Source organism: Mus caroli, unplaced genomic scaffold (genome assembly GCF_978045245.1).
Source record: "Mus caroli unplaced genomic scaffold, Mus_caroli_1 scaffold_1, whole genome shotgun sequence".
Taxonomy (NCBI): domain Eukaryota; kingdom Metazoa; phylum Chordata; class Mammalia; order Rodentia; family Muridae; genus Mus; species Mus caroli.
Genome location: NW_028227256.1, coordinates 132546094 through 132573669, shown reverse-complemented (window position 1 = coordinate 132573669; position 27576 = coordinate 132546094). Strand labels below are relative to the sequence as shown.

General features: G+C 50.0%; 1 protein-coding gene across 1 annotated transcript in view; it reads left to right on the top strand.

Annotated features, from left to right (window-relative positions):
• Positions 1 to 23208, top strand: part of Igfn1 (immunoglobulin like and fibronectin type III domain containing 1) — a 31164-nt gene extending 7956 nt beyond the window's left edge. Inside the window, exons 6-24 of the mRNA XM_029481289.2 lie at positions 178 to 223; positions 791 to 968; positions 2008 to 2121; positions 3332 to 3500; positions 4667 to 4939; positions 5694 to 5743; positions 10088 to 10205; positions 10689 to 10813; positions 11436 to 11577; positions 11899 to 12198; positions 12804 to 13103; positions 13633 to 13806; positions 14751 to 14879; positions 16889 to 17191; positions 17864 to 17952; positions 20016 to 20211; positions 21039 to 21338; positions 22010 to 22336; positions 22867 to 23208. Of these exons, the coding sequence (XP_029337149.1) occupies positions 178 to 223; positions 791 to 968; positions 2008 to 2121; positions 3332 to 3500; positions 4667 to 4939; positions 5694 to 5743; positions 10088 to 10205; positions 10689 to 10813; positions 11436 to 11577; positions 11899 to 12198; positions 12804 to 13103; positions 13633 to 13806; positions 14751 to 14879; positions 16889 to 17191; positions 17864 to 17952; positions 20016 to 20211; positions 21039 to 21338; positions 22010 to 22336; positions 22867 to 22880 (3347 nt within the window). The 3' untranslated portion in view covers positions 22881 to 23208. The remainder of the gene's footprint in view (positions 1 to 177; positions 224 to 790; positions 969 to 2007; positions 2122 to 3331; positions 3501 to 4666; positions 4940 to 5693; positions 5744 to 10087; positions 10206 to 10688; positions 10814 to 11435; positions 11578 to 11898; positions 12199 to 12803; positions 13104 to 13632; positions 13807 to 14750; positions 14880 to 16888; positions 17192 to 17863; positions 17953 to 20015; positions 20212 to 21038; positions 21339 to 22009; positions 22337 to 22866) is intronic.
• Positions 23209 to 27576: the final 4368 nt, after the last annotated feature.

Sequence of the window (27576 nt, the reverse complement as noted above, 5' to 3'; positions counted from 1 at the left end):
CTCTGGGGACCTTTGCATGTTGCTCCCCATCTGATATAGCCACACACACATGCATACACTTGTGGGCATTACCAGAAAATAAAAAATGAAAACATGGATTATCACCCCTGACACATAGCCTTTCTTTGGATCCTAGACAGCCCACCTAGGATTCAAGACTTATTCTTTATTTTCTAGACCTCAGGAAGGAGCTCATGGACTTTCGGAAGATGCTGAAAAAAAGGTGGGTCTGGGACTGTTTTGGAAGCTCATATGGTTCCCACCTCAACTCCTTCCATAAGGAAGCTGGGCTCACTCACTCTCCACTTCTGATATAAGAAAGGAGCTAGACTGCCATCAGTGGACAGGAGGGCAGAAGAGCACAGAACTGCATATCCTGGATCTGGCCACTTTAAATCTCTGTAGCCTTGAGTTAGTCTTCTTCCCCACCGCCCAAAAATGGAAGGGCCCACTTGAGCAGTAATTTAAAAAATATATATGGTTTAAAGCAACCAAACAATTCAATTTTAACTTCACTTCTACTCAAAGACCTCTTACCCAGAAATCAACACCACCAATTTTTAGGAGCCCAAAGTCTCCTACAAGCTGATGCCACAGGGTAAGGCTTGCCTCATCCACTCTCTTCTTCCACTTGAGGTAGTGGTCCATGCCAGAGATTTCAGCCTCTGTGCCTGCCCTTGAAGTACTCAGAGTGAAGATTCCCCACACCACTCCGATTGCCAGGATCAGCGGGTCAATACCTGGACACTTCTGACCTCCTGGCCTCTGACCCACTTGCCTTGATCCTCAGGGCCCCACCCCCAACCCCTGAAAAAAAGATGGAGTCTGAGCAGGTGTGGCAGCTGTTGGTGACTGCAGACCGTAAGGACTACGAGAAGATCTGTATGCAGTATGGTATCGTTGACTTCCGGGGCATGCTGCGCAAGTTGCAGGAGATGAAGAAGGAACAGGAGGACAGAATGGCCCAGGTATTCTGGCCCTGCCCCAAACCCCTACCTGGAGCACAAGGTCTGGAAGAACCTCACACTTGGAGCTGGCTCTGGAGAACCCAATACAGTAGACAGTCTACCTCCATTGAGCCCCACCAAGAGGTCCTGCTAAGGATCCAGCCTTCTAAGCTTGCTCTGGGTTTTGATACCTTGGTCTGATGCTTATTGAACTCTGAACTTTAGAAAAGATAGGGCTTCCGGGTCTTGATTTCCTCACATGTAAAACAAGGGCTCTAGCACAATCTGACTTGTAGGGCTGAGAGAATAAGTAAGAGGATGTGTTTACAGCAACAAGCCCAGCTCCTAACACACAGTAAGGGCCTAATGATTGTCCCCTGTCATCCTTGTCATCCTTGTTATCATTGCCAGATGTGGGACTTTATTTCTAGTACTCTGATCCAGCATCTTATAACCTACATAGGAAGTTCCTTCTTGTGTCTAACTTGACATAAGTCTATTTTTTTCCTTCTAGAGTTGAAAAGCAACTAGTTTTTATTATTCTGGAAGTAGCTTTTTTTTTAATCAAGAGCCTTAGCATTTCTTTCAACCGTTCTTACCTGCATCAACACAGGGCCTAGCAAACAATTTAGTTTGTAAGAATTATTTATTTATTTTATGTATATGAGTAGCTAAGACTCTGTAACTGTCTTCAGACGTACCAGAAGAGGACACCAGATCTTATTATAGACGGTTATGAACCACCATGTGATTGCTGGGAATTGAACTCAGGACCTCTGGAAGAAGACAGTGTTCTTAACTGCTGAGCCATCTCTCCAGCCCACCTTAGCACACAGTTTTGTCTAGTGATGTCCTCCTAATGCTTATCAGCAGGAGGAACAAATGAATGGACACCCAGAGCTCTCTCTTGGTTTCCTCCCTCACCTTCATTGAATTTTCCTCCTTGAGGGTTTAAGTATCCTCACTTGAGACCTCCATAAACTCCTGCTCTTCAGGGACATTGTAGGCCAGGGCTGAGACCAGATCCTGCTCTCTTCTAACGGGTTTGTCTGCCCTGTAGTATGTCAGTGCCATTGCCAACTTGAGACACATCAAGGTCACCAAGGAAGGGGTCGCTACGTTTGACCTGGAGCTGGATCTCAAGAACCTCGAGAGCAAGATTTACTTGTACAAGGTAAGGCTCGAGGCCCTGACAGGGGCTGTGGGTCTTGGGAGGGAAGTGGTGGGTCCCGTGGAATCATCTAGAACACCCAGGTGGTAAGCATTTGAGGCAGATCTGTCACTCTATATAGACTCTAATGCCAGAATAGGGTAGGGACAGAGTTCTGAGTATATGCCAACCATGTGCAGTCAGGATGGGTATGTGGGATTGGGGGCTGCAAATATGCATCCCTTCTGCAGCCGAACTCACCCTGTCTCCACCGCCTTAAGCTCGACATCAGACCCGAGCCTCAGCTTCCTAATTTTTGAAATAAAGGATCAGAAGAGCTACCTCATAGAATAGTGCAATGCCCAAATGACACTGCATGCTTGTCTGAACTTGGGACCTGGCTCCTCCCACCCGTCTCTCTTCTTCCTTGCTGCCCTGGTCTTGCTCCTTGGCCTTATGCCTGTTCTCTATAGCTGCTCATGTGCCTAGCGTGTTAACAGCCATGTGGTTAATTCTCTCATCTCACCCAAGTGCTTCTGCTGAGCTCCCTGCCTCACCCTGGTGCTTCTGAGCCCATCGCCCCCTTATTCCGCTTTGTTATTCTTAGTTTTATTTTTCTATAAACAAATTAATTACTTATGCTGCTTATTATTTTACTTTCTCTCCTATGGGGTTTTAGCTTCCTTGGATCAGGAATCCTTGTTTATCGTAATATCTCAAGTATCTGAAATAGTGTCTGGCACACAGTGGGCAGCTGATAAGTGTTAGCGATTGTCAATTCTTGGCAAGTAACAAATCTATAGATGGCTTAGCAAGGATGAGTGTATGTATAAATGACTACATTTTGTGCATCCCTGGAGACATTCTCTGAACGTTTTCCTGGGTGATTGAATGAGCTCATAGCATGACCTCTCCTGCTAACGTTAACACAGATCTGTGTAACAACTCTCTTCCAAGCACAACTTGTATCAGCAATCTCAGCTGTCTCTGCATACAGGGCATAGTTTTCCACTCATGGGAAGTGACTGGACATCCTTAGAACATATATTTCCACCTACCTCATGACCCATCCCTCCACATCCACGCACTGCTCTCTGCCCTGGTTCTACAACCCCACATCATTTATGGTTCTAGGATCATGTTGTCTTTGACCTGGGCCAGTAACCAGATTGAAGCTAGGATAGGAGGCTCTTTGGACCCACTGAGGCCCTGAACCATCCTTTCCTGGCTTCAGGATGGTGAGATGATCCCCTACGGTGTTGATAACCAGACCAAGCACTGTCTGAGACGGCTGGGAAAGCGCTACCACTTCCAGATCCAGGACCTGCGGCCTGAGGATGCTGGCCTTTACCAGGTCATGGTAGAGGATGCTGTGGTCTTCTCCACAGAGTTAGAGTCCAGCAGTGAGTATTCTTCATCCCAGAGGTCTGCATAGGGGAGAGGGGGTCCATGCTGTGTTATGGAGTGGGATACATGCCACAGGCTGCACTGCAAAAGACAACTAGGAAGAGGGGTACACCCAGATCCTCCTGTTGGTACCCAGCTGGGCTCTACAGAGTGATTGAGGGACACAGTCATATATGACATGCCTCTGCCCACAGGCCTTCTGTGGCAATTATTTCAGATCAGACCCAGACCCTTTTGCTACAACATCACCCCTTCTGATAAATGTCCATCTTTCCCACAATTCCCAAGCAAGAATTTCCACCTGGGCCAGACAGGCCCATGCAGCCCAGGCTTCTTCTAGTCCTGCTTCTTGTGTTCCTTCCCCTCCTTGTGCCCCTCTATGAACTCTGTCCTGTATCCACAGGCTCCTGTGTCTACACCAGCTATAGAGCACCTGACCAGGGGCCTCTTAGGAGGACAAGGAGAGACCTAGAGGAAGAACGATCATAAAGAACAAGGTTGAACCAAGCCTGAAGAACAGGAAGGGAAAGGTCACCCAGCAGGCCTAGGGTACTAGGATGGGCTTTGAAAGCCCAGAAACAATGTGACAAGGGCAGTGGATCATGGCCTTGGGAGTGGGACACCTCTTAGCTGCCAGAATGAGACAAGTCATTGTTGGTTTTTTTATACCTAAGGCCTAGCTCATTCTAGGCAAATACCGGTCCCCCAGTTCTTTATTTTATTTTGAGAAATGCTCTCTCTAAAACTGTCCAGGCTGGTCGCAAACCCACTGTGCTACAAGCTGGCCTTGAACTTGTGACTCTCCCTCCTTGACCTCCCCAGAAGCTGGGATTATCAATTTATATACACAGCTACACATAGATCTTTTAATTTCTTAAGCCTCCATCTCCTTGTTTGTAAAAAGAGAATTTAAGTTTTCTCGGAGATCACAATATGATTACAACCCTACATTTTATGTGTGTGTGTGAGGGTACCAATGCTTTCAGTAAGAACCTGGTGGTGGCTATAGAAACTGGGTAAGGAGACGACCTATCCAAGGTGACAGGAAGATTGTGACAAACTGCTCTGGACTAGATTTCTTAATTCCTAACTCCAGTGCTTAGACAGTCCCCGAGTCACACTACAAAGCTGATACACCTCCTCTTTCCTGTTTCTATGGCAGCCATCCCCCCCAGAGTGGTGGTCCCATTGGCAGAGACCCACTGTGAGGAACAGGGTAATGCAGTCTTTGAATGTACTCTCTCCAATCCCTGTCCCAATGCGACCTGGCATTTCCAGCACCGACCACTGCGGCTCAGTGACAAATATGAAGTATTTGTGTCCCCTGATGGGCTAACCCACCGGCTGGTTGTGAAGGGGGCCAGTAGCTCAGACATGGGCCTCTACTCGCTGAACACTGGACTCCATGCCTCCAGTGCCTGGCTGGTGGTTGAAGGTGAGTGGACACACTTCTGAATTCCCCTGCCTTTCCTATGACAAGGTCTCAGGTCTCAGAGTGCAAACAGGAGGGCTTCCTTCCCTTTGTCATCTACTTCTGGATACTTCTCTCACTCAGAGAGAATGAGGAAGGCTCCTTAGATCTATTCTTGATTGAGTACAACCCAGCCTCATCATGGCCTGCCAAACCCAGCTGTGTGTACTCCATTAAACCTCTTAGGGTCACTCAGGAGCCTGAGACCCAGGACTTGGGATAGAGCTTATGCCCGTGGCGCATGATTAATGTGGATGAGAAGCCCCTGGGTGGGCCAGGAAACACTCCAATCCTCGCAAGCATTGGCATCTGGGGGCAATATGATCCCCAGAAACTGAATTGGGCAGAAGCAAGGCAGACAGTAGGACAAATGGGTCTTCCAAAACCCACAGCAGCTTGATAAGTTAACAACTCTGACACAGAAGCTTGTGTGCCAAAACCCCATGACACACGTGGCAGGATGGGGTGGCTTGTAGATACAGGCCTGGGGGAGGAGGTGATGGATGCACCTACTAAATGTGCTGAAACATCCTTGGTTTTTTGTTTTTTGTTTGTTTTGTTTTGTTTGTTTCCTCTAATGGGCAACTTCTCCACTGGGGAGGGTGAGGGCTAGGCAAAACAACCATGTCAGACAGGAGCCTTGCCCTCATTTAACAGGGTCTTTTCTCTTGTCTCTCTATGGGCTAATGACCTCTGTGTAATTAACACCTCACGGAAGGTGGGAAGGATAAAGGCCCTCAGACCACAGATACTGACCACCGGCTGCAGACTCCAGAAGCTCTGGCCTCCGAAGCAGAAGACGCTGGAGGCATCAGCATCAAGGGAGGGCAATCCAGAGAGCAGGGTTCCCTCAAAGAGATTAGTGGGGCACAGCTCACAGCAGGCCCAGACAGGGGTGCCTTTGGCAAACATGGCTATCCCTTGGTGGTGGATGAAGACATAGTTAATTCTACTTGGGGACCTGGGCAGGACAAAAAGAGCTTTCTGGAAGGAGGACAACTCAGGGTCACTCTTCTAGGGGATAGTCAGCCACAAAGAGAGGGAGACTGTGGTAGAAGCCTCCCCAGAAGGTCTCATCTTCAGGGAGAGGATACAGAATCAGATTTGGGCTTCCTGGAGAGAGGACAACAATGGCCTGGTAGAGTTGACAGTGAGAATGGCAGATGGGAGACAGCAGGAGGCCAGAGTGCTGGCTCCAGCCACCCTCGGGATGGAAGGCTTGAGAGCAGAGGAGAAGGACAGGAACACAGTGAGGGCCATGGCAGTGAACTGGACAGATATGGCCAGGGACAACGCTGCGACCCTCAGCTGGGAGCAGGGGCAGGGCAGAGGGTGCCGTGGGGATCCCAGTCTGATGCTGAGGGGCTTCAGCTGAAAAAGAAGGGGACAGAAATGTGGGGCGATTGTCTGGATGTGACGGAAGGGGAAGGTAGGGGTAACCTGAGAAAGGAGAGGGGAACAGCAGCAGGGTCAGGTAACAGAACCCGCCTTGGGGAAGCTCCAGGAGGCAATGGGGCCGGAAGTCCTTTTGTCGCTGAGTTTCCTAGAGGGGGAGCTCACAGCTCCAAGGCAGGCATGGGCCCTGAGTGCTGGCCAGGTGGAGATGCTGGCCATGGAGAAGCTGGGGTGTACTGGGGAGAAGGGGGATATCCAGGACAGACATCTGCGGGCAATGACACCCAGAAATCATCACTATCTGGAGACAGGAAACTTCTGGGGTGCACGAGTCCTGAGGCCAAAGCTGAGGGCTCTTTCCAGAGCACAGGTGGTCATGGGATTGTGGGGAGGGTCTACAAACCCAGCCCTGACGGCCCAGAAGATCTCAGGAGTAAGAAAGGTAGCTTACAAGAGATTCAGGGAAGGAATGGTCAAGGCTCAGCTGGAGCCTTGGGCAGAACGGAGGAAGGTTCCAGAAGCCTCCAATTTCCTCAGAGCTGGACAGTGGGACAGAGGGAAGCAGGGAAGCCAGGTGGAGCAGAGTATGGAAACATAGGTCCTCAGGATAGCACGTGGTCCAATATCAGAGAGATGGGAGGCCACTGTGGGTCTGGAGTGCTGGGGTCTGGTGGGAAGGAAGGAAGCGTGGGCAGTTCCCAAGTAGCTGCCCTGAAGATGTCTAGTCAGAGGATAGATGCCAGAAACCACGGGCTAGTTACATCCCCAGGCCTGGGTGTCCAGGGTTCTAGCAGAACACTGGGACACATGGAAGGATTAAGAGACCCAGAGGCAGTGGGATCTGAAGAAGAGTTCTGGAATGGGTCAGGGAGGTCCCAAGGAAAAGGGTCCAGAGGTGGGATGGGCTTAGGAGGTCCAGAGTGGGCAGAGTCTAGGAATGAGGAGGAATGGGAGTATTCTGAAGGGATGGCTTCTAGGAATGGAGCCACTTGTCGTGATGGATCCAGGATGCAGGAAGGAACAGGATCTGGCCCTGATATTGGTTGCAAGGCCACCTGTGGGGCACCTGCGGAGACAGAGTCTGGGAAGTGGAGTACTTACAGTCATGACTCAGGGGTCCCTGGGGGATTGTGGTCTGGAAGCAAAGGTCAGTGTAGTCCTGCAGGAAAGGTATCTGGAAGAGAGGCCAGCTTCAGAAATGGCTCGGCTGGCCTTCATGGAATGCCTTCTAGTGAAGCTCAGCAGAGGGATGTATTTCAAGGCCATGGTCAGACAGGCCATGTTGGAGGGCACCACTGTGACCGTGGCTTAGGGAGTTCTGAGACAGTGGGATCTGTGGGTGGACATGGTAGGAAAGACTCTGGAACAGCAGGCAAGGATGGAGAGGGATACACAGAAGCAGAACCAGGGCACTCCGGAGGGTTGAGTTCTTGGGGTCACACTGGAGATTATGAGGACTTCCGAGTCCTGGGGGCCTTTAGGGAAGGAGACTTTGGCAACGGCACTGGGGTTCCATTATCCATGGGACCAAGGTCTCTGGGGAGAAGGGACAAGGAAGGAGATGGAGAAAGGATCAGTTTTCTTGGTGCCAGGACCTCTACAGTTGGAACTGAGAATTGGGACAAAGCCAGGCACCCCAGGGCACCATCTCCTCATGAGGCCAGTTCAGAGGGCCACTGGGCTCAAGTGTCTGGCAATGCATTCAGTTATAGAGATGGGTCTGGAATTCCAGAGCCTTGGAGTGCTGGCGACAAAACAGCTTATGGAGAAGAATCAAAGGGTCTTGGGCCTAAAAGAACAGGACCAGATGGTGAGGTGGCATTTAGAGGTAGCTCTTCGGGCCTCAGAGGAATGGGACCAGCAAGTGAGGCAAGTTATAAAAGTGGAACTTGGGGCCCTGGGGCCGTGGGTTCAGGGTCTAAGGTAGATTATAGGAATGAACTTGGGTGTTCTGGAAGTACGGGGTCAGAGAGTAAAGCAGGTTATAAGAACAACATTGAGAGTCATGGGGTCAGGGCATTAGGGGGCCTGACAGGCTATAAGAATGATTTAGGACATTCTGAACTTATTTCATCAAGGAATGAGGCAGGCGGTTTAGAACATTCGGGAGACATTTTGTCATGGAATAAGGCAGGTATAAGGGATGGCTTGGGAGAAACAGGAAGAATGGAGTCCAAGAATGGGGTTGGTTATAGGGGAAGCTCAGTGGGTCCTGGGGAGATGGGGTCAGAGAGGAAAATGCGCCTTGCAGATGGTTCAGGGAGGCTAGGAGGACCAGGGTCACTGGTTGTACCCAAAGAACATGAGTCTGAGGGTCTTGGGTCAGTTTATGAGGGAGCAGCAGAGATTGGCTCCAAAGATAATGGGGAGAAAGTCAGAGTAATGGGGTTTAGAGATGCAACAGGGCCTGAGGTGGGCTCTGGGTTAGCTGGAATGCTGGATATTACAGGTGCCATAGCACACGGGGAAAGTGTTATGGGCACAGAGAAGCTGGGGACACCAGATAGGCCACATATCTTTTCAGGGGGGCAGGGTACCAAGAACAGTCTTGGGGGCTGTGTGTCCTTGGGAATCCCTGACGCCTTGGGGGCTGTTGGCTCTGTGGGGAAACCAGGTATCAGAGAATGGAAAAATGATTCTGGGTTCCAAGGGTCTCTCAGGGACAGAGGGACGCCGAGTGAGGAGATCAGATCTGTAGACCAAGCAGGAGCTATAGGGACATCTCGGCTTCTTGATAGTAGGGGGACAGTGGAGGATGGGAGTGGTTCAGGGCTAGCTGCTCCGGAGCCAGAAAATGACTTTGACTTTAATAAATCAGGCTTGGGGACAACAGAAAGACGTAGAGTTGCTGACCAGCAGGGAGGGACACTTCAGGGATGTGGAGGCTCATTACTCAATGGCAGGAGGAGGGGAACAAGTTCTGGAAGCTTGTCAGGGGTAGGGCAGGAGGTAGACAGAAGTTCTACACCTGGAAGGGAGACCAAGGTAATGTCAGAACCTGGCAGTGGGCGAGCCACAAGCCACACTCGGGCTGCAGACTGGGAAGACCGGGTTCAATGCAGCTCCGGGGCTTCTAGCTCACTGCAGGATACTGATGCCATTTTCAGAGAAACCCATATGGGACAAGGAGCCTTCAAGGGCAGGGGCTGTGAAACTGGCCAAGGGGCTGCTGGAGAGTGTCAAGGACCACGCTCCTTGGAGAGCAGAGTCTCAGAGTTTGTAGGGGGCAGGGCTGGATTTACAGGGAGCTCAAGTGTTCCAGGTAGAAGAGATTCCACTATCTACGGAGATGGTGTCACATCAAAGCCCCAGGAACCCCAGAATGAATTATATAGTCCATTTGGCAGAAGGGACTTCAAAAGTGTATCAGAAGGAATCCAGGAGCCAGGTTCTCAACAAGGAACAGGACAGGGAGAAGGAAAAGAATCCTTCCAGGAGTCGGGGTCCTGGGAGGCTGAGCTTGGCAAGGTCCAAAGATCCAGGGCCTCAGCCAAGTTTGAAAATCAGGGAGGGAAAGACCCTGGCTGGTCAGGCCGGAAGCCTGGTCCCTGTGGAAGCAGGCATCAGGTGCAGTCTGGGACTGAAGTTGGATCAGCAAAGAGAGCAACCCCAGAGGGGGCCCGAGGTCTGGAGCCTTGGGCTGGCAGTGAGGATAGAGGGTCTCTGAGAGAACCTTGGAGTGAAGACAGGAGGCGAGGCCCCCACAGGCATCTTGGCAGCAGGAGAGATACCCAAGAGGGCAGGTCAGATGTCTGTGGCCAGGCACAAGATGCTACCCAGAGCCCCAGATCCAGATACCAGCCTGGCACTGGCCGCTCTTCTTCGGAGGCCCGAGGTAGGTACTCCCAGCTGGTGGCTCTTATAGGGTGGAGCCAGAGGGTAGAGTCCTTGGACACTGGGGTGCCTACTTGCCAGTTCTACCTTCAGCACAGGAACTCATCACTACCAGTGTCTCTATTTCCCAGAATCCCTTGCAAACTCAGGGAGCCTCCGCTCCTTTCCTCTCCCTGTGCAGAAGGGATCCAAGCTATGTGAAACTCAAAGGTCTGCTTGGTATTAGCTCTTGAAACTCCATGTCCAAGGTCCGAGAGTATTAGCTTGCCTCTGTGACTCCAAATGCCTCTCTGTGGGACTCGGGGGTATATATGGGGGTGCTTTATATCTATCTCCCTTACACCCTCATCTCTGTACCAGCCTAGGGAAATGAGAGGCCCAGCATTGCGTCTGACTGAGCCCTGTGGGCAGGACCATAGAGGCTCCCCAGAATTCAACACAGGCCAAAGCTGGGCTTTGGGGACTTCCTTTGTATCTTCTCTAGGCTCCATGGACCACTTCTCTCAGGGTCTGACTGATACAGAGGTACAACTGGGAGAAGCCGCCATACTCTCCTGTACTCTTGCCAGTGACCTGGGACCTGGCACGTGGTTCAAGGATGGAGTCAAGGTACTGACACCTCATAACCCCTCTTGCCTAACTAATGGGGTCAGGGACCATAGCAAAGCAGAGAAGTAGACCGAAGAGACTTTATAGAAGTTTTCACTATATTTCACTATTTTACTGATGTTTCTACTTTGGGAGACATTTAGACAGTGGGTGTGTGGTGTGTTTTGAATAAACTCATTATGAATCGTGAATGACACTCTCCCATCATCCTCTCTCACGAGTTCCACTCAGCCTACAAGGCTTTATACAAGCCCATTGGTCTCATCCTGACCAGCTGGGTTCACTGGTCTCTCTGAGCAGCTTCTCTGAGCCCCATCAAAGCGGTCACACCAGGTGGCACAGCATGGTAGTGTCAGTGAAGTCTGACTCCTGATCCCTGCTCTTCTGTTAGCAATTATGTGACCTTGGATGAGTTGCTCGATAACAGCGCTCATCTCCTAGGGCTGATTTGAGAGTTGATGGCCAGCTGGGCTCACTGGTCTCTCTGAGCAGCCACTGATCTCTGAGAAGCATGGACAGGCATAGTGGCAAGTGATAACAACCATGTAATCCACAGGGCAGTTATTAGTGCTGAACTGGACAGGGTGGGAGTGGCCATCTCCATGGTGATCTTTGCCTCCAGCTCACTGCCCAAGATGGAGTCATCTTTGAGCAAGATGGGCTCACGCACAGACTGATTCTCACCCACGTGGAGGGGACCCAGGCTGGGAAATACACTTTTGTAGCCGGCCGCCAGCACAGCGAGGCCAGCCTGACCGTGCAGGGTGAGGCCCAGCACCAGGTGAAATGTTCCTCGGTGGAAGCCTTGAATCCTTCGCTTGTCTGCAATCTTCTCAGTCTATGAAGATTGTTCATGAAGCCAACCCATGCCTCCCCCAACCCAACATCTTATCCATCTCCTTCCTTACTAGGAAGTTCTCGCTGAGGTCTGACCCTGGCCTTCCCTGCTGCAGACCCAGCCCGTTCCCTTTACTAGTCCTCATGAGGTGGGGTAGGGAGTTCCTTCTCTAGGCTCTTCCCATGATCCCCAGTGGCCCAGAACGTGGTCCTCTCTGATTCTTTTACTCTTTTTTTAAAATCTCCAGATCCCCCCACCATTGCTCCAGATGTGACAGAGACACTGAGAGAGCCACTGGTGTTCAAGGCTGGGAAGCCAGTCACTGTGAAAATCCCTTTCCAGAGCCGCCTCCCTGTTCAGGCTGCCTGGAGGAAAGATGGGAGCGAGGTGGTGGGCGGCGACCACAAGGGCATCCAACTGGCTCTGGCAGATGGCTACACATGGCTGTGCCTCCCCAGCGTGTGCAGGAAGGACAGTGGCCGGTACAGCGTGACGCTGAGGAGCGAGGGAGGCTGTGTGCAGGCTGAGTTCACCCTGCAAGTTATAGGTGCTGACCCTGCCTGTTCTCCAGTCAGGGCCCCAGGGTTCTGGGATCCCAGGACCTCCCTGGGAACCTGGATCAGTCTGGGAATGGACTCTGCTAGCCTTGGTCTTTATTTGCATGAGAGTTAAGATCCTAAGCCACCCCTACTGACCCATTTTCCCTGTCCCCAGACTGCCTAGGAAGAAGAGATAGGCCAAGGCCAGGTACAGGCTGGTGGACACTGTTGTGTGAGCTCTAACACAGCAGAGTCGGGGGAAGATTAGTGGAATGGTGGCCCCTAGTCTGTACCAGCAAGGTCAGGTTGCCTATACAAGAGCACTAAGCAGAAGGACATACTGGCTACTGAATAGGGCTAGGTACAGGCTGGAGGTCCCATTCTATCTCCTAAGGCAGGACTGGGGAAGTAGAGACCAAAGACACCAAGAGACATTTGGAACCTACCCAGGAGCTCCGCCTTGCCTCAGCCTCTGGCTGTGTCAGGAACCATGTGTATCTCTGGGCTGTCCACTCCTTTACAGACTTATCCGATGATATGGGGGTTAAGTAACATGCCCCCTCCCGGCTTCTCTGACTCCTCTCTCCTCCTGTTTCTCTCCACGGGTCCTCAGACAAGCCTCAGCCCCCACAAGGACCCCTGGAGGTTCAGGATTGCCACAGATCAGGTATCTGCCTCCGCTGGCTACCCCCGAGGGACAATGGGGGGCAGGTCATACAACACTATGTGGTGGAGAGGCGACAGGCTGGAAGGAGCACTTGGCTGAAGGTGGGCGAGCCCCCACCAGACAGTACCAGCTTCACCGACACCAGCGTGGAGCAGGGCAAGAAATATGTCTTCCGTGTGCGGGCTGTGACCTCAGTGGGAGCCGGAGATGCCCTGGAGTCGGAGGAGGTGTTGATGGGTCCTGAGGGTGAGAGAACAGATAACATTTGGATACAGAACTCCTCTGCTCTCTCTCTCTACTATGGCTAGAATACAACCTGAGGGTCACTAGCTATGCTTGGGGGATGGGAATGGGGTGGGACTTGAGGCCTTTGTAGAGCACAGTAGACACATCTTACTATGACTTCTTTTGGGAATTTGGTAGCCTTTTACAGTTCTTTGAGGCTGAGACACACAGCCCCCTTCTCTCAGGACCTGCATGTTGGCCAACATCATTCTCTATCACGTGTCCTTGTTCTGGAGCAAGCTATCAGTAGGTGAGGCTAAGGGATCTCAGAACTGGCTCCAACCAAGGCAGGAGAGCATTTTCTGTTCTATCATCTCTGTCCCAGAACAGCAAATATAGTGTGGCAGGAAACGCTGAGTCAGCACTGGAATGCTTGAGACAGCAGAGTGTGACTGTGCCCCTAGATTCCCCGTGCCCTCTCCCCACAGCCCCACCTCCCACAAACTGGTGCTTGTCTCAGCTTCTGCTGACTGGCTCCCTCTGCCCTCAGCTCTCCCAGGGCCCCCTTCTGCCCCATCCATCCTGTCAGCCTCCAGTCAGAGCATCACTCTCACATGGGGGGCACCACAGGGCCCTGGCAGTAACCACATCCTGGGCTACCTGATCGAGAAGCGCAAGAAGGGGAGCAACACCTGGATGGCTGTGAATGAGCAGCCTGTGTCTGGTGAGTTGGTCTGAGGGCAGCTTCTCGCTGACCCCATTCCAAGCTGCCTTAGAGCCCCTCCTGGCCACAGCATCCCTTGGTGTCACTAGTGAGGATCAGTTTAACATAGATGCTGTTCAGCTGATGTGGTTTTGTCCCCATTGTGGGGGCATTTGGCAACGTCTAGAGCTATTTGTGATAGTCACAGCTGGGTGGAGAATACATGCTCTTGATATCTTGTGTGAAGAAGACAAGGATGCTGCTAAACACCCCACCCCCAAACCCCAAAGATTCATCCAGCAAGGTCTATCAGCAGAGGACCCCTAGAATAGAAGTGTCAGGCTGGAAGCCAGCTCTCCTCCCTACCCCCTCACACACGCTTCAGGCTTTGACCATGGGCAGCCCACTTCCTCTGTAGATCTCAGTTTCCTTGATTATAACACAGACAGAAGGGACCCTACTCTCTAATTAGTATCCTAGGAGTTAGCTGCTTCCAGAGATAAGAAAGAATCTGGATGAGACTGAGGCTGAAGCAGGTGCTACAGCAGCCTCCAGAACCCCATGCATGGCTGTGCTCTGTGTGTATTGGAAGCCCAACACCAGGCTCAGGACAAACTGTCAGGAGTCCGGTAATGGCAATGCCACTTAGGAGTTAAGGCTACTTGGGGACCATATCCTCACATCTCTAATGTCACCATTTAGTATTTAAGTATTATGACTCTGTGAGGCAGCATGAATCAGAGACATCAAAGTGCCATCATGACCATCTGGCAAGGCTGAGGCAAACCAGATGGGATGGGGATGAAAACACCTTGGAAGCAGCTCTGTCACACCTGGTTGGTGCGATGCAGGAGGGCTGTGTTAGACCCCACGTTTGATCTTCTCCTGAATATGGGGGTGCTGAGATTTGTCCCCGTTTTCTGGTCCCACAATGGGAAACTAATACGGGATGTGGTCTTCCACAGAAAGAAGGTACACTGTGGTGGGTCTGCGACAGGGTTGCCAGTATGAGTTCCGGGTCACGGCCATGACTCTGTCGGGCCCTGGAGATCCTGGGCCTCCATCGGATGCTGTCTTTGCTAGAGACCCCATGAGTAAGTAAGGCACCGATCCAGGAAGTTGGGGAGGGATGTGCATGGGATAGCTTTGAAACGGTGGGATGCAAGTTCACAAGTCAAGGGCAGTCTGGAGGGAGATATTCTAAGGAGCTGGAAGTCAAGGTTGAAAGGCCACTGGGGTCCTAAAGGATCTAGATTGAAATCAGATGGGTCCAGGGGCCACGCAGGAGGAATGAAGACTTTGCAAGATCATGTCTGGCACTCTTTGGCCTCAGGGAAGGTCAGTGTTAGCCATGCTAGGCCAGTGGCATTGCCCATTCACTAGTGGAGAGTCTCATCCCTGGGGAATAGGCAGCAGGGAAGCTTAGCTTCAGTTTTCCATCCAGTTCACACTGTTCATCATATGCAAAGGGGCCAGCATTGCACGTGGAGGTAGGTTCCTCCATCCCAGCCTCTGTCTTTGGTTAACAGAGCCTAGCCCAGTATTTGCCTATCTGAGGTCTCAGCAGTATCAGAGATGTGAAGAATCATTCTCTAGAAAACAGAAACAGCAAAAACTAAAGATTTGTCATTAAAGATAGGTACGATAGCATCTTCTGGTATGCCCATGCCCCACAAGAAAGACACTTGCCTGCCTAACTTTGATTCAAACTCCCGATTCAAGTAGAGAGTGAGTGCCCTTCTCACAAAACCCCTATTAAATGCTTTGCTCCAGAGCACAGAGTTTAGAAGGGGTTACTCTGAGCCCCTCAGATAAGCCTGCTGATGACAAGCCATCAAGGCAGCAGAATCAAGGCACTTGTAGAATCAGCTGTGTGACAGACTGCGTGTATAACTCCAGTAACAACAGAATATTCTACAAGGGAGACGGGAGGGGAGCCAGCCCATGTGTCCTTGCATTGCAAACAGAGCAAACCTATTCTGCTTCACTGTCAACCACTGGCTCTCTCATCAGTGATGGGGATGGAGGAAACAGAATGTTTAGTGTCTGCAGCAGCTACAGCAGTAGGTCTTACCTTCTAGACCCTTACTACTGTGCAAAATCTGTAGCCTGGAAATATCACTTGGGAAACTTCCTGTAGAATCTCAGGCCATGTGTAGTGGTGCACATCTGCAATCCAACCCCAGCATTAAGAAGTTGAACAGAAGGAGACACACATATTTCAGATAGATAGATAGATAGATAGATAGATAGATAGATAGATAGATAGATAGATAGATAGATAGACACATACATAGATACATAGATATATAGGCAGGAAGAGAGAAAGGAAGGAGAACGGAAGGAAGGAAGGAAGGAAGGAAGGAAGGAAGGAAGGAAGGAAGGAAGGAAGGAAGGAAGGAAGGAAGGAAGGAAATCTTATTCTGCACCTCAGAACCCTTGAGTTGGGATCTTTGTTTTCAATAAAGTCCCCAGTGATTTGAGTACAAATTCAAGGTTAGAAGCACTCCCCTAGACCAGTGATTTTAAACATCATCACATGTTTAGAAATACCAATGATCACACGTTTAGAAATACCAATAATCCCTTACCAATCCTAGTGCCTTTGGGGCTGGTATCTCACAGACAGAATGTTTAATATGCAGCTAGCCTTAACAGCCAGAATATCGTGCTGCAGTGAAATATCCAAATCACACACACACACACACACACACACACACACACACACACACACACTTTTTGACTTTTGCTTATTCCACAGTCCCCATGGGTAGGTAGTGCTGCTGTTGTTCCCATTTAACAGACAAGGAACAAGAAATCTGTGCTGGTGTCGTTCCCAACTAAGAGTTATAATTCAGCATAGAGACATAAAATTCCAGCCCCCAGACATAATGGAGCACAAACGGTTCTCAACTGGAAATACCAACTGTCAAGGATTATGGGATAGTTAGGGGTTGGCAAGTTGGTGGGTGAGTTGAGGGGGTAGCCAGGTACCCACAGTTCTGCAGAAACCCCTAAGTGAAAGAAACCCCAAGACTCCTTGGTTGGAAGACTCCTCAGAGGAAGATGCCACACTCCTGAAACTTCCATGGTGCTTGCCCAGGACCCCCAGGGCCTGTGCGGGATCTACGGGTTACAGACACATCAAACACTAGCATCACCATGAGCTGGATAGTGCCGGATGCCCAGGATGCTGATGAAGCCCAGGGATATATTGTGGAGTTGTGTGGTTCAGACAGCCATCAGTGGAGCCCGTGCCACGTGGGCACTGTGCCAGGCACCACCTTCACAGCCAAGGGGCTTCGGCCACAAGAAGGCTACTTTGTGCGGGTGACAGCAGTTAATGATGGGGGCCGGAGCCAGGCCACTTCTCTAGACACATTGGTTCATGCCATGCCCGCCACTGGTGAGTGTCACCCCCTTTCCCCACCATGAATCCTATAGACCCTTCCTGAGAGGCACTGCTATGCAGTCACCAGTTGCCTTCTTAACAGAGGGGTGGCATGGAGCACTGAGCTAAGTGGACCCCTTTTAGAAATGCGTTCTCATTACAGCTCCAGAGATGACCACAAAGGCCCGAGATGCTTCACCCAGGGTCTCCCCATTGTTATGACACAGAACCATGATTTAAAACAAGTGACTCTGAGGAGTGGGCACTGCTTGGTTTGAGACAGCACATACCCCAGCTCCCTGTTACTGCAAGGCAGATTGTGTTTCCCTTTGGGCCTTAATCGCTAGAAGCAGATCCTTTGTCTTTTCGAGCCATACAAATCCTCTCTAGTTGTCATGTGACAATAAGGAGACAATAAAAAGCCAAGAGCTCCTGAGTCCAGAATCTTAGATTCTTGGCCTGGCTCTGATCTTCAGTGGATGTCACCCCATTAAAAGATGTCACCCACCCTTCCCAGGTGGCAACTTTGATGGTCCCACAAGACTGTTCCTGTCTCATGGCCTTTCTCCCCCAACACACCCTTCCAAGTGCTCTCTGTCAGGCCATTGATTCAGCCTTCGATCTGCATCCTAGGTGAGCTAGCTGCTCACTGTGGAGGGAGGTGACAAGCCATCTTGTGTGTTCTAGTCTGTCCCAGGTTCCTCATGGACTCCAGCACAAAGGATACACTGATGGTCAGGGTTGGGGACAGTATTCGCGTTCCTATCTCCTTCGAAGTGAGTAGACCTGAAGCAGTGTGTGGCAGGCATGGGGAGGGGGGATGTCACTGAGCAACCAGGAAACTAGACAATCGTGGAGTGTTCCTTCTTCCTTATTATTCTTTAACCTTAGTCATAGACTTTGACTTGTCTCTGAAATAAGGTCCAATGTGAGGTGGGTAGGGAGGAAGATGGTTTTTGAAGCCAAGCTGGCATTTGGCCTCATGCTGCTCTCTGAGTGAACGGGGGTTACACACCCCTCTAGTGGTCGCTTCAAATATTACACCTCCAAATTAGAGCTGCATCTCTCCCAATCTTAGTCCGGGAACTGAGGGAGCCAGCAGGGTAGATGATCATTTTTGCTTTTAGAATATATTTTTGTGCAAGTGAATGATCAGGGTCTGACTCAGGATGGTCCCCAGCCAATGTCAATGCCACACAACTCTACGTAGAGTCACTAGTGTGGTAGTAAAACACAGACTGCCTGATGCCATCACCGCTCCCTAATTTAACTCCTCATCTCTCACGTGGCACTGAGTTCTTCAGTCTCTTACCAAAGAGACTAAGCTGACCAAAGGGCTGAGAAAGTGGTGGTCGAAACCTGGATGCTGTGCTCTGTGCTTTCCACGAATCATTGATGCCTAAATCCTTGGGACACCCCCCATGGGCAACTTACTATTAGCATTCTCAGGTGCACACGATGGGGGTCCCGTAGGCAGTGGGACATCATAGGCCTGACACTCAGATACAGATAAATCTTTTTTAAAGATTTATTTTTATGTAAATGAGTATATGGTTGTAAGCCATCATGTGGTTGCTGGGAATCAAACTCAGGACCTCTGCTATTTGTCACTGTCTTCAGACGCACCAGAAGAGTGCGTCAGATCTCATTACGGGTGGTTGTGAGCCACCATGTAGTTGCTGGGATTTGAACTCAGGACCTTCAGAAGAGCAGTCAGTGCTCTATTTTTCTTTCTTTCTTTCTTTCTTTCTTTCTTTCTTTTTTTTTTTTTTTTTTTTTTTTTGGTTTTTCGAGACAGGGTTTCTCTGTGTAGCCCTGGCTGTCCTGGAACTCACTTTGTAGACCAGGCTAGCCTCAAACTCAGAAATCCACCTGCCTCTGCCTCCCAAGTGCTGGGATTAAAGGCCTGTGCCACCTGCTCTTAACCAGCCCTGGCAGCTCCTTTCCTAAGCCTGCCACTCTCCTCTCCTCTCGTCACCACAGTTCCAGGCTAGATGCATAGTCTGCTTCCTGCAGCCTCTCTCTATTGCAGGAACTCCCCAGACACCCCTAGCTTGCCTTGGGGGGAAGGAATACTCTCGTCCCAGTGAATTTCTTCTCACTCCCACCAAGTACACTCATGTAAATCCAGAACCAGCTGCACTGTCCTAACTGCAGCACCTCGCTCAGGGAAGTCTAGATGTCTGCGTGGGGGTGAGGCTGAGGGCCAGAACCGTTTTACTGAGCCTCCCGGCTAAGCTGCTCTTCCTATCCCAGCATCCTTCCATACCTACCAGCTAGCCCCACACATCGCTGCCTCCCTGAGAGCCTATTCCTCGCTGATCTCCATGTGCTCAGGCACATCTCTTCCTGCCTAGAATAGTCCTTCTTGCCCTTCTACACTGGACCCAGCTTATATACTTTTCCTTTTACAAAATTTCCTCCATGGAGAGCAAAGGTCAGGGAGGAAACAATCACAAAGGACAGGGGCAAGAGGGTGACGGCCTTAAGGGAAGAAAGAAAAAAAAATCAGCATGCTTTTTTTTGAGTGCACTCGAGTGCATGTGTGTGTGTGTGTGTGTGTGTGTGTGTGTGTGTGTGTGTGCATGTGTAGGTGTGTGTGTGTAGGTGTGTGCCTGTGTGCACAAGTGTGTGTGAGAGAGAATTGTGTACAATGAAAGCAGAAGGACTATAGCAGTGAATATCAGGAAGATTCAGTGATACATATGCAATAAAATGTCATCAATAAGCCTATTATTCTATATACTGACTACATAATTTATTCGAACAGACACTTTAAAACAAACAAACAAACAAAAAACCTTCCTCTTCTCAATTTGAGCTTGCCCTTGGTTCTCAGGCTGCCCCAATGCCTGAGGTGACCTGGCTGAAGGATGGCTTGCCCTTGCCCAAAAGAAGTGTGACCACTGTGAAGGCTGGCCTCACGCAGCTTCTGATCCCTGCAGCTAGCCTCTCGGACTGTGGCCGATACACGGTGATGCTGAGGAACCTACAGGGGAAGGAAGCTACCCACAGCTTCTTCATCAGTGTAGCAGGTGAGGCCGCTCAGCCAGGGAGCTCTCACCAGGGTGTGAAGGCTGCACCTGTCCTGGGCGTAGCTCATTGTGCTGAGTGTGCAAGGTGACCACACTGTTGAGCCTATACACTTCAAGGCTCAGAGGCCAGATAGAAGGAGAGTCCCTGAAAGCCCCGATGTTCTGACCTATGAACTTGGAGATACCACACCCTTACTTCTAATCTGTGGGGGTGTTTGTTTGTTTGTTTGTTTTGAGTCCAAGAGCAAAAATGGCTCCCAGCATTTTGTCACTAAAGGACACCATGGGAAGAATCTGCCCACGACCCTGGTGCAAGTTAAGATTGTCCCTTCCCCGGAATGACTCTCGTTCCCCAGCCTGGAATGTTCAGAAATGCAGGGAGACTAACCGCAGGCATTTGTGATTTGATTTTTATGAAAACTCTAACTTCTGTCCCTGTCCCGTCATTTTATCTATTAAAAAGGTGAATTAATAAGTAATTTTTTTGGAAGTCATCTGTGGTGGTGGGTACCTATAATCCCAGACATGGGAGACTGAGGCAGAACTCAGCGTTAAGGCTAGCCTGGGTTAATGTGGGTGAAACCCTGCCTCAAAAGAAAAAAAAAGAGCATTCTTTGGGGGATATTTTTCACCATGCAGAGATAATTGTATACCCAGACTTAGTTGGTAAGCCCTCTGGCCCATCGCCTGCCTGACAACAGTGTTCTGTAGACCCCCAGGAGAAGACACTAGCAGAATTTCATGTTCTCTGCAACATGATCTCTCTCTCTCTCTCTCTCTCTCTCTCTCTCTCTCTCTCTCTCTCTCTCTCTCTCTCTCTCTCTCAGCATGCCCACAGGCACCAGGGTCCATCTACCTGCAGGAGAATGTGCCTGGGACAGTGACAGTCCAATGGGAACCCTCTCCTGATGAGGCTCAGGGCATCCCCTTGCATTACACAGTGCTGATGCGGTCCTCATCTCACGGATCCTGGCACGAGGTGGCCGACTATGTCCGCACCAACCGCTTTACCCTCCTAGGGGTCCTCCCTGGCCATGAGTACCACTTTCGGGTGCTGGCCAAGAATGAGATGGGGGTCAGCAAACCTTCAGACACCAGCCAACCCTGGTGTATCCCCAGGCAGAGAGGTAAGGGGACCCCTAAAGGGAGGGAGGGACTTAAGTGTCTGCCTCTGTGCTTTGGGCTGTGAAGTGTATGGAGTTGGGGCCTTCCGTCTAGCCAGACATGTAGTGGGCCTCCCACCTCCTGCTCAGTGCCCACCTGAACTGGTGCCCACTGCACTGGATTCAGGTTGGGCCCCACTTCGATGGGCAGAAAGAGTCAGGCTGTGAGTATTGGACTGTCTGGGGGCCTTTGGGTGAATTCTCAAAAAGAACAGCAAGCAATGAGTTAAAAATAGAAGTTAGTATTTCTATTAAAACAAAGTATATTTTATAAATCAACTAGGTGTAGATCTTTAAAGGGGTCACTAGAAAAGAAAGATTACAATACTGGCTGGGTCATTTTATGTCTATAAAATACAAAAATATCTAGAAAGTGCTACACCAAAATGTCAGCTACAGTCATCTCCAGGGAGTGAGACTTATGTTCTGATTTATATACAATAACTTTTAAAGTTTTTGACCATTTTTTAAAAATCCAAACAAGATTTTAGGAAAAAGATAAAAACAGTGTCAGGTGGTGCAGATGAGCTGTGGGGAAAGGCTCAGCATTGCGATGCACTCTGCAATCCTGGGTCCTGGTGGGGCCTTCTTCGCTTTTTAACCATCCTTCCTTCTGCCCGGGGAATGCACCACAGACAGGTTCACAGTGAAGTCTCCGACATACCAGGAACCTGACCTGAGCCAGAAGCCCCGCTTCCTGGTGGGTCTGCGGGCTCACCTTCTGCCCCAGGGCTGTGAGTGCCGCATGACATGTGCCGTGCAGGGCTCACCCCAGCCCCATGTCACCTGGTTCAAGAATGACCAAAGCTTGGACAGAAACCCTGCGGTGTACAGTACTGACTTGCTGGGTGTGTGCTCCCTCGTCATCCCCAGCGTGTCCCTTAAGGACAGTGGCGAATACAAGGCTGTGGCCAAGAACCCACTGGGACAAGCTGTCAGCACAGCCACCCTCATTGTCACAGGTAACCATGGCTGCCTGGAGAGGACCAAGTGGGAACAGAAGGGAACAGAAGGAGTAGCCTCTGACCTCAGGGAGCCCTCAAGGGCCTGGCTTTTCAAGTAGACACAGATGGTATACCATGAGATTTCTGCCTGCCTCCATGAGCATTCTATTATATATTTAACCTAACCATTACAGAACCTCCTAGGGTTTGATTTGCTCAGTTGTAAAATGAGACCTTGGCTACTTTAGGGGCCTACACTACCCACCTAAGAGTCCCCGTGTGGGCAGGCACATGTCTCAGGGTGAGACATGAGCCTCTTGCTCTGCAAGTCCTTTTATAACTGTGTCGGATAGGAAGAGTTAAAAGGTCATGCTGAGTCTCTCATTGGCCATCTCCATTCATCAAGGTGAATAATGCTGCCAATAATAAAAAACTTAGGTGGCTCTGGGTCATCCCACGCCCAGCATTGCAGACTCTTCACAATGGGCTAGGTGTGAGAGGGCCCACTGTCCCTTCAGGATCATCTGAAAACATTCCTTGTCTTGTAGAATACGACTCCTAGGCCACTTGATTGGAATGCTGGCCTTGCCCCACCCTACAGCTATGAGATGGATGGCAAATCTCTGAAGCTTTGCTGCTGATACCCACACTGGCCTGGGGTCCCAGCGGTCCAGCGTGACAGTGGATGTTCCTGGGTGAGACAGGAACAAGGGATCTTCTAGTGAGAGGCATCCAGAAGGGCTGAAGTCCTTGAAGAAGACCTAGAAGAAGAGTGGAGGCTGTAGTCTTAAGCACCTCTGAACGAAGCTCCAGAGAGGGTGGTGCATGGGGCAGAAGCTGAGCCCACTGTGACCAGAGGAATGGAAATTCAGAGAGGCCAGAGGACCTGGGTGAGGGCATCAAGGATGGGGCTTGCGGGCTATCTGTACTTCATTAAAAGGACAGACTGTCAAAGGTGAATTCTTTGCAGAGTAACTTGGGGCTGCTTGGTTGAAGGAAGCCAAACCTCGGAGCTGAGAATGTCTGGGCTCACGGGAGAGAATGAGTCAGGACTGTGTTCATGTGCAGCAGGGCAAAAAAAGCCAGGGTAGGGGAGACAGTCTGTAAGGTGGAGGCTCCCTTCTCTTGGCTCCTGCTTTCTGCATGCCTCTGCCCTGCAAAAACCCTGGGACGAGCAGGACTTAAGCCTCCCTAAACATTGTGTGCATAGAGACTGTGAGCCAGTTGTTCCTCCCTGGAGCCAGCAGCATTCTGGACTGGGGAGAGTTCTACTGCAATCTATTCTGGGGGCTCCTGTCAGCAGAGCCAGGAGACTATCAAGCACATAAAGATTTGATTCTCATTCCATATTCACGCAGCCAATTTCTCCATAGCTTCACTGTCCCATGTGATAGGTAGGATGGGACCATCTCTATGTGATCCATCACCATCGAAACTATAGGCGCACCTGTATACTTGTATACCTATACCTGTACCCTCCTGTAAGTATGGTCCAATACTTCAGAACACCTAGAGTTGTTCTGGAGTTTGCAGGGAAAGAGAATGAATGAGCCCTGGAGAAAGCCAAGTCCTCAGTCTCCCAGAATGTTGCAACCGGGTCTGAAAGGTTACCTGACTAGCGGGCACAGTCTTCTCTGCCTGCCTTCTGATTATTCTCTCCCCTTCACCAAAATGCATGGCAAACGTAGGCAGAAGAAACAGAAGTCATAGGTCGAGGGGCTGGGGGTGGATGTTAAGAACACCTTCCTACGACTGAGAGTGGTTGAGGTGAGCATTCCACTAGACATGTTCAGTGATTCCAGAATGCCTTTGTATGACAGGCTGTCGTCCATTCCCGCCTCGCTGAGGAAGCTGCCTCGTCCTCCGGATTTCTCTTGCCATCTTTGCAGCAGGACAAGAAGGGAATTCTGGGGATTTGAGTTTAGGTCCCATGCTTCTGCTGCAAGCACTTTACCTACTAAGCCATCTCCGCAGATCCCGAAAAAAATTTTTTTTTCCCAAACTGGACATAGAACTCCAGGTTGATAGCTTTTTGTTTGCTTGCTTTGGGATTTTTGGTTTTGTTTGCTTGGCTTGGGTTGTTGACTTTTTGGCTTATATAAAACAGAGTCTCTTTCTATATATATATATATAGAGAGAGAGCTAGGCTGGCCTTGAACTTACAATGTTCAGCCAGCCTTACTTGCATCCGCCTCCCCAGTTCTGAGATGCCAAGTCTGTACCACTAACGTTAAGTGTTGGCTTGTAGAGTTTGTAGAGAGGTCCTCCGCCATCTTGATTTTCCTCAAGTGCGGGCACTTCTGTTAATTATTCAGTCAAATTGTTTTTACTTGTGAGACCCCAGCTTCCCTTAGGTTAGACTGCCTGATATTCTCCCTTGGCTCATGAGGGCCCAGCTCATTTTTCCTCAGTCTCTCTTTCTATGTGTTGTTTTATTTTGGATTATCTATATCATCACACGTTTGAGCTTTAATCTTTGTTCTTCAAAGCCTAACCTATCCTTTGTCTCACTCACTGTACAATGGCATTGACACGCAGCCTATGTAGCTGAGCAGGACCCTTGGCAACAATTCTCCCCAGCAGCCTCCATAGCCCCTCTGATACTACAAATGCCATCTAGCAAGGCAGAGCCTCCACCTCCAGCCTCGCTCCATTTCTGTGTCCCTTATGCAGAATATACAGCCTCTTCAGCAATAAAGTTTTGGTATGTAGTTCTGGGGTGTTAAGTCACAGTAGCAACAGCATGTCACTTTATTCTTTTGGGGGTTTCCTTGGTGGACAGCTCATCGGGAGATGGCACACCCCAAGCCCTGGGATTTTATTTAACTACCTTTTCAGCTTCTGTGTGTGCCTTTTGTGTTTACAGCCCTTGGCTGACATCCTCGCCTGTGCGAAGGATCGTAGCATTTTATCAGTCTCTTTGTAGGGTATCATTCATGCATTGCCCTTCTAAGAATCTCACTACCGCGCCTAGCCCCGGCACACTGTTTAGGCTGAATCCCTGTTCTTGCTCTGTCATGAGTACTATCCTGCCTTCAGCTAATTCTCTAGATGTGTAAAGCATGCAGGTTGGTTTTATTTGATGAGATCTCCTTATGCACCAGGAAAAGACCCTACTGTTTTTATTGTTGCCTCAAAAAATAAAACAACAAACAAACAAACAAACACCACAGCAGTGCAGGATTCAGTGCTGTGGATGGGAGGCACTCGCTACCTCAGCTGTTTGTAGTCCACAATGATGCTCTTCGAGCCGTCCATCCTACCTCTATCCTGAGATGCTGCGTCAGAGTTGCTGTGCATTTCCACACCCTTGAGGGACTAGGCAGGCTTTACTCTTGCTATTTTGCCTGGCCTGGTCCAGGCTGTGCTCTCTCCTGTTGTGTCTATCACTAAACTGGAGCTAAGTCCTTGAACCATCCCCACCACCTTTCCATTATCGTCCATCCTGGGTTGTTGGAAAGGTCTCAGGCTGGGTGAACCATCTCCACTCCCAGGACACACCTTGCAGGAGAGAAATGGCCAGAGGATGTCTTTGGAGAGGGAGTTCACAACTGCCCATGTCTTCAATAGGTTTTATCCTTTTCCTCTCCACCATTCTGCAATACGCACTGCTTCTGATGCCCCAGGGGCTGCGAGAAACCAAGTCACATTGGTTCCTGTCCAAGCCCAGCTATCCTCCAAGTTAGTAGGAGACTAATAGATCTTCAGTTCAATATGGGGTCTTGTGGGCAATGTGGCCAGTACTTCCTTCAGAGGCGTGGTGGCTGTGGCTCCCATTCCAAGGAGCTCCCTCTTCTCAGCAGGAGGTAATCACTCACACCCTTTGGTTTTTTTGTTTTGTTTTGTTTTGTTTTGTTTTTTATAGCTTTAAAGCATCTGAAGGCTTGCAAGCCCCAACTTTGACACTTGTCACACCCCCAGACTCTCTGCCTTGCTACAAATCTTGCCATATTGGCTTTCAAGAGACACAAATACACTTGCCATTCACCTTTCCTTTCCTCCACCCCTGAGTGCTGTTGGTACCTTAGGGTCCCAATCTACCTGTCAACATAAGTCGTTTGGGCAACAAGGCCTCTCCTACTTTGTAAAGACAATGTTTGTTCTACTATGGGACTCGGTCCCCACCTTTCCTATGAATGCGATTTCTCCAACCCAGTGAAATGGGCATCAGGCTCCACCCCCTCAAGCCCGACTCTCAATGATATCTTTCCTCCCTGTGATGTCTTCTGTCCCTGATATTCCTGAGACTCTCTGCCATCGATGAAGCAGTAGCCTGTCTTGTCGACTAGCCCCGTGTCTCATATGTGCCATGGCATTTTAGATGCAGAGTTCTCCAGATTGTCAGTTTACTATATTGGATCATAACTGTGCCCCCCATCTACATGCTGAATCGTGGGTTTCCCCACCTTTGTGGCTGTTGAAATTATTTTCATTTCTGCATGAATGTATATGTATACTGCATATATGTATACCGCACGTGTGTGGGTGCCCGCTGAGGCCTGAGGGCAATTCTTATTGCCCATAACAAAGTCCACGCTGTTGCAGCCAGTGCCTGATTATGGCGTGCTTTAAGGACTGGAATATATTCTCTAGTCCATCTGCCATTTAGGGACATTCTTCCCCTCACACTGCTGATCTCATTTACTAAAGGGCATAGCACTCCATACTACATAGAGAGCCACCCTGGAGAGCCCCCCAGCCTTACCCAACCCTCAGGTGGAGAAACCTTGGTTATGTACCTTGTTGTAATAGCTGAGGTAATCCGACTGTGCCTCTCAAGCTTATCCATCCCCAGCCCTGTGGTGTTGGGCCTCAGGCATCAAGTGTGGCATGGACGTCCCTGAGGGGTCTGCTTCTATTCGCGACAGAGGGGGCAACAGAAGGCAAAGAAACGCTTCTGCCCACCTATAGCTTGGGAACAGAACTTAACTGGAGTTGCCTAAGGGAGCATGGACATCTGTAGGTGACCACACCGACACAATCATTACCTACTTATGTACTTGTGGGGATGGGGTTTCATACACCTTTGTTCCTGTGTGCCCCGTGAGACTTGTGAGCCCTTCCTTCCTTCCTTCCTTCCTTCCTTCCTTCCTTCCTTCCTTCCTTCCTTCCATAGCAGGTTAGTGTGCCTAATCCTGTGAGGGTCTCTTGAGAAATCATAGCTGTTCTGATTGCAGTATGGCCATTGCTTTGCCAGGCTCAAAGGACAGAGTTCCACAACACACACACACACTACTCAGAGAATTTAACAGGAATCT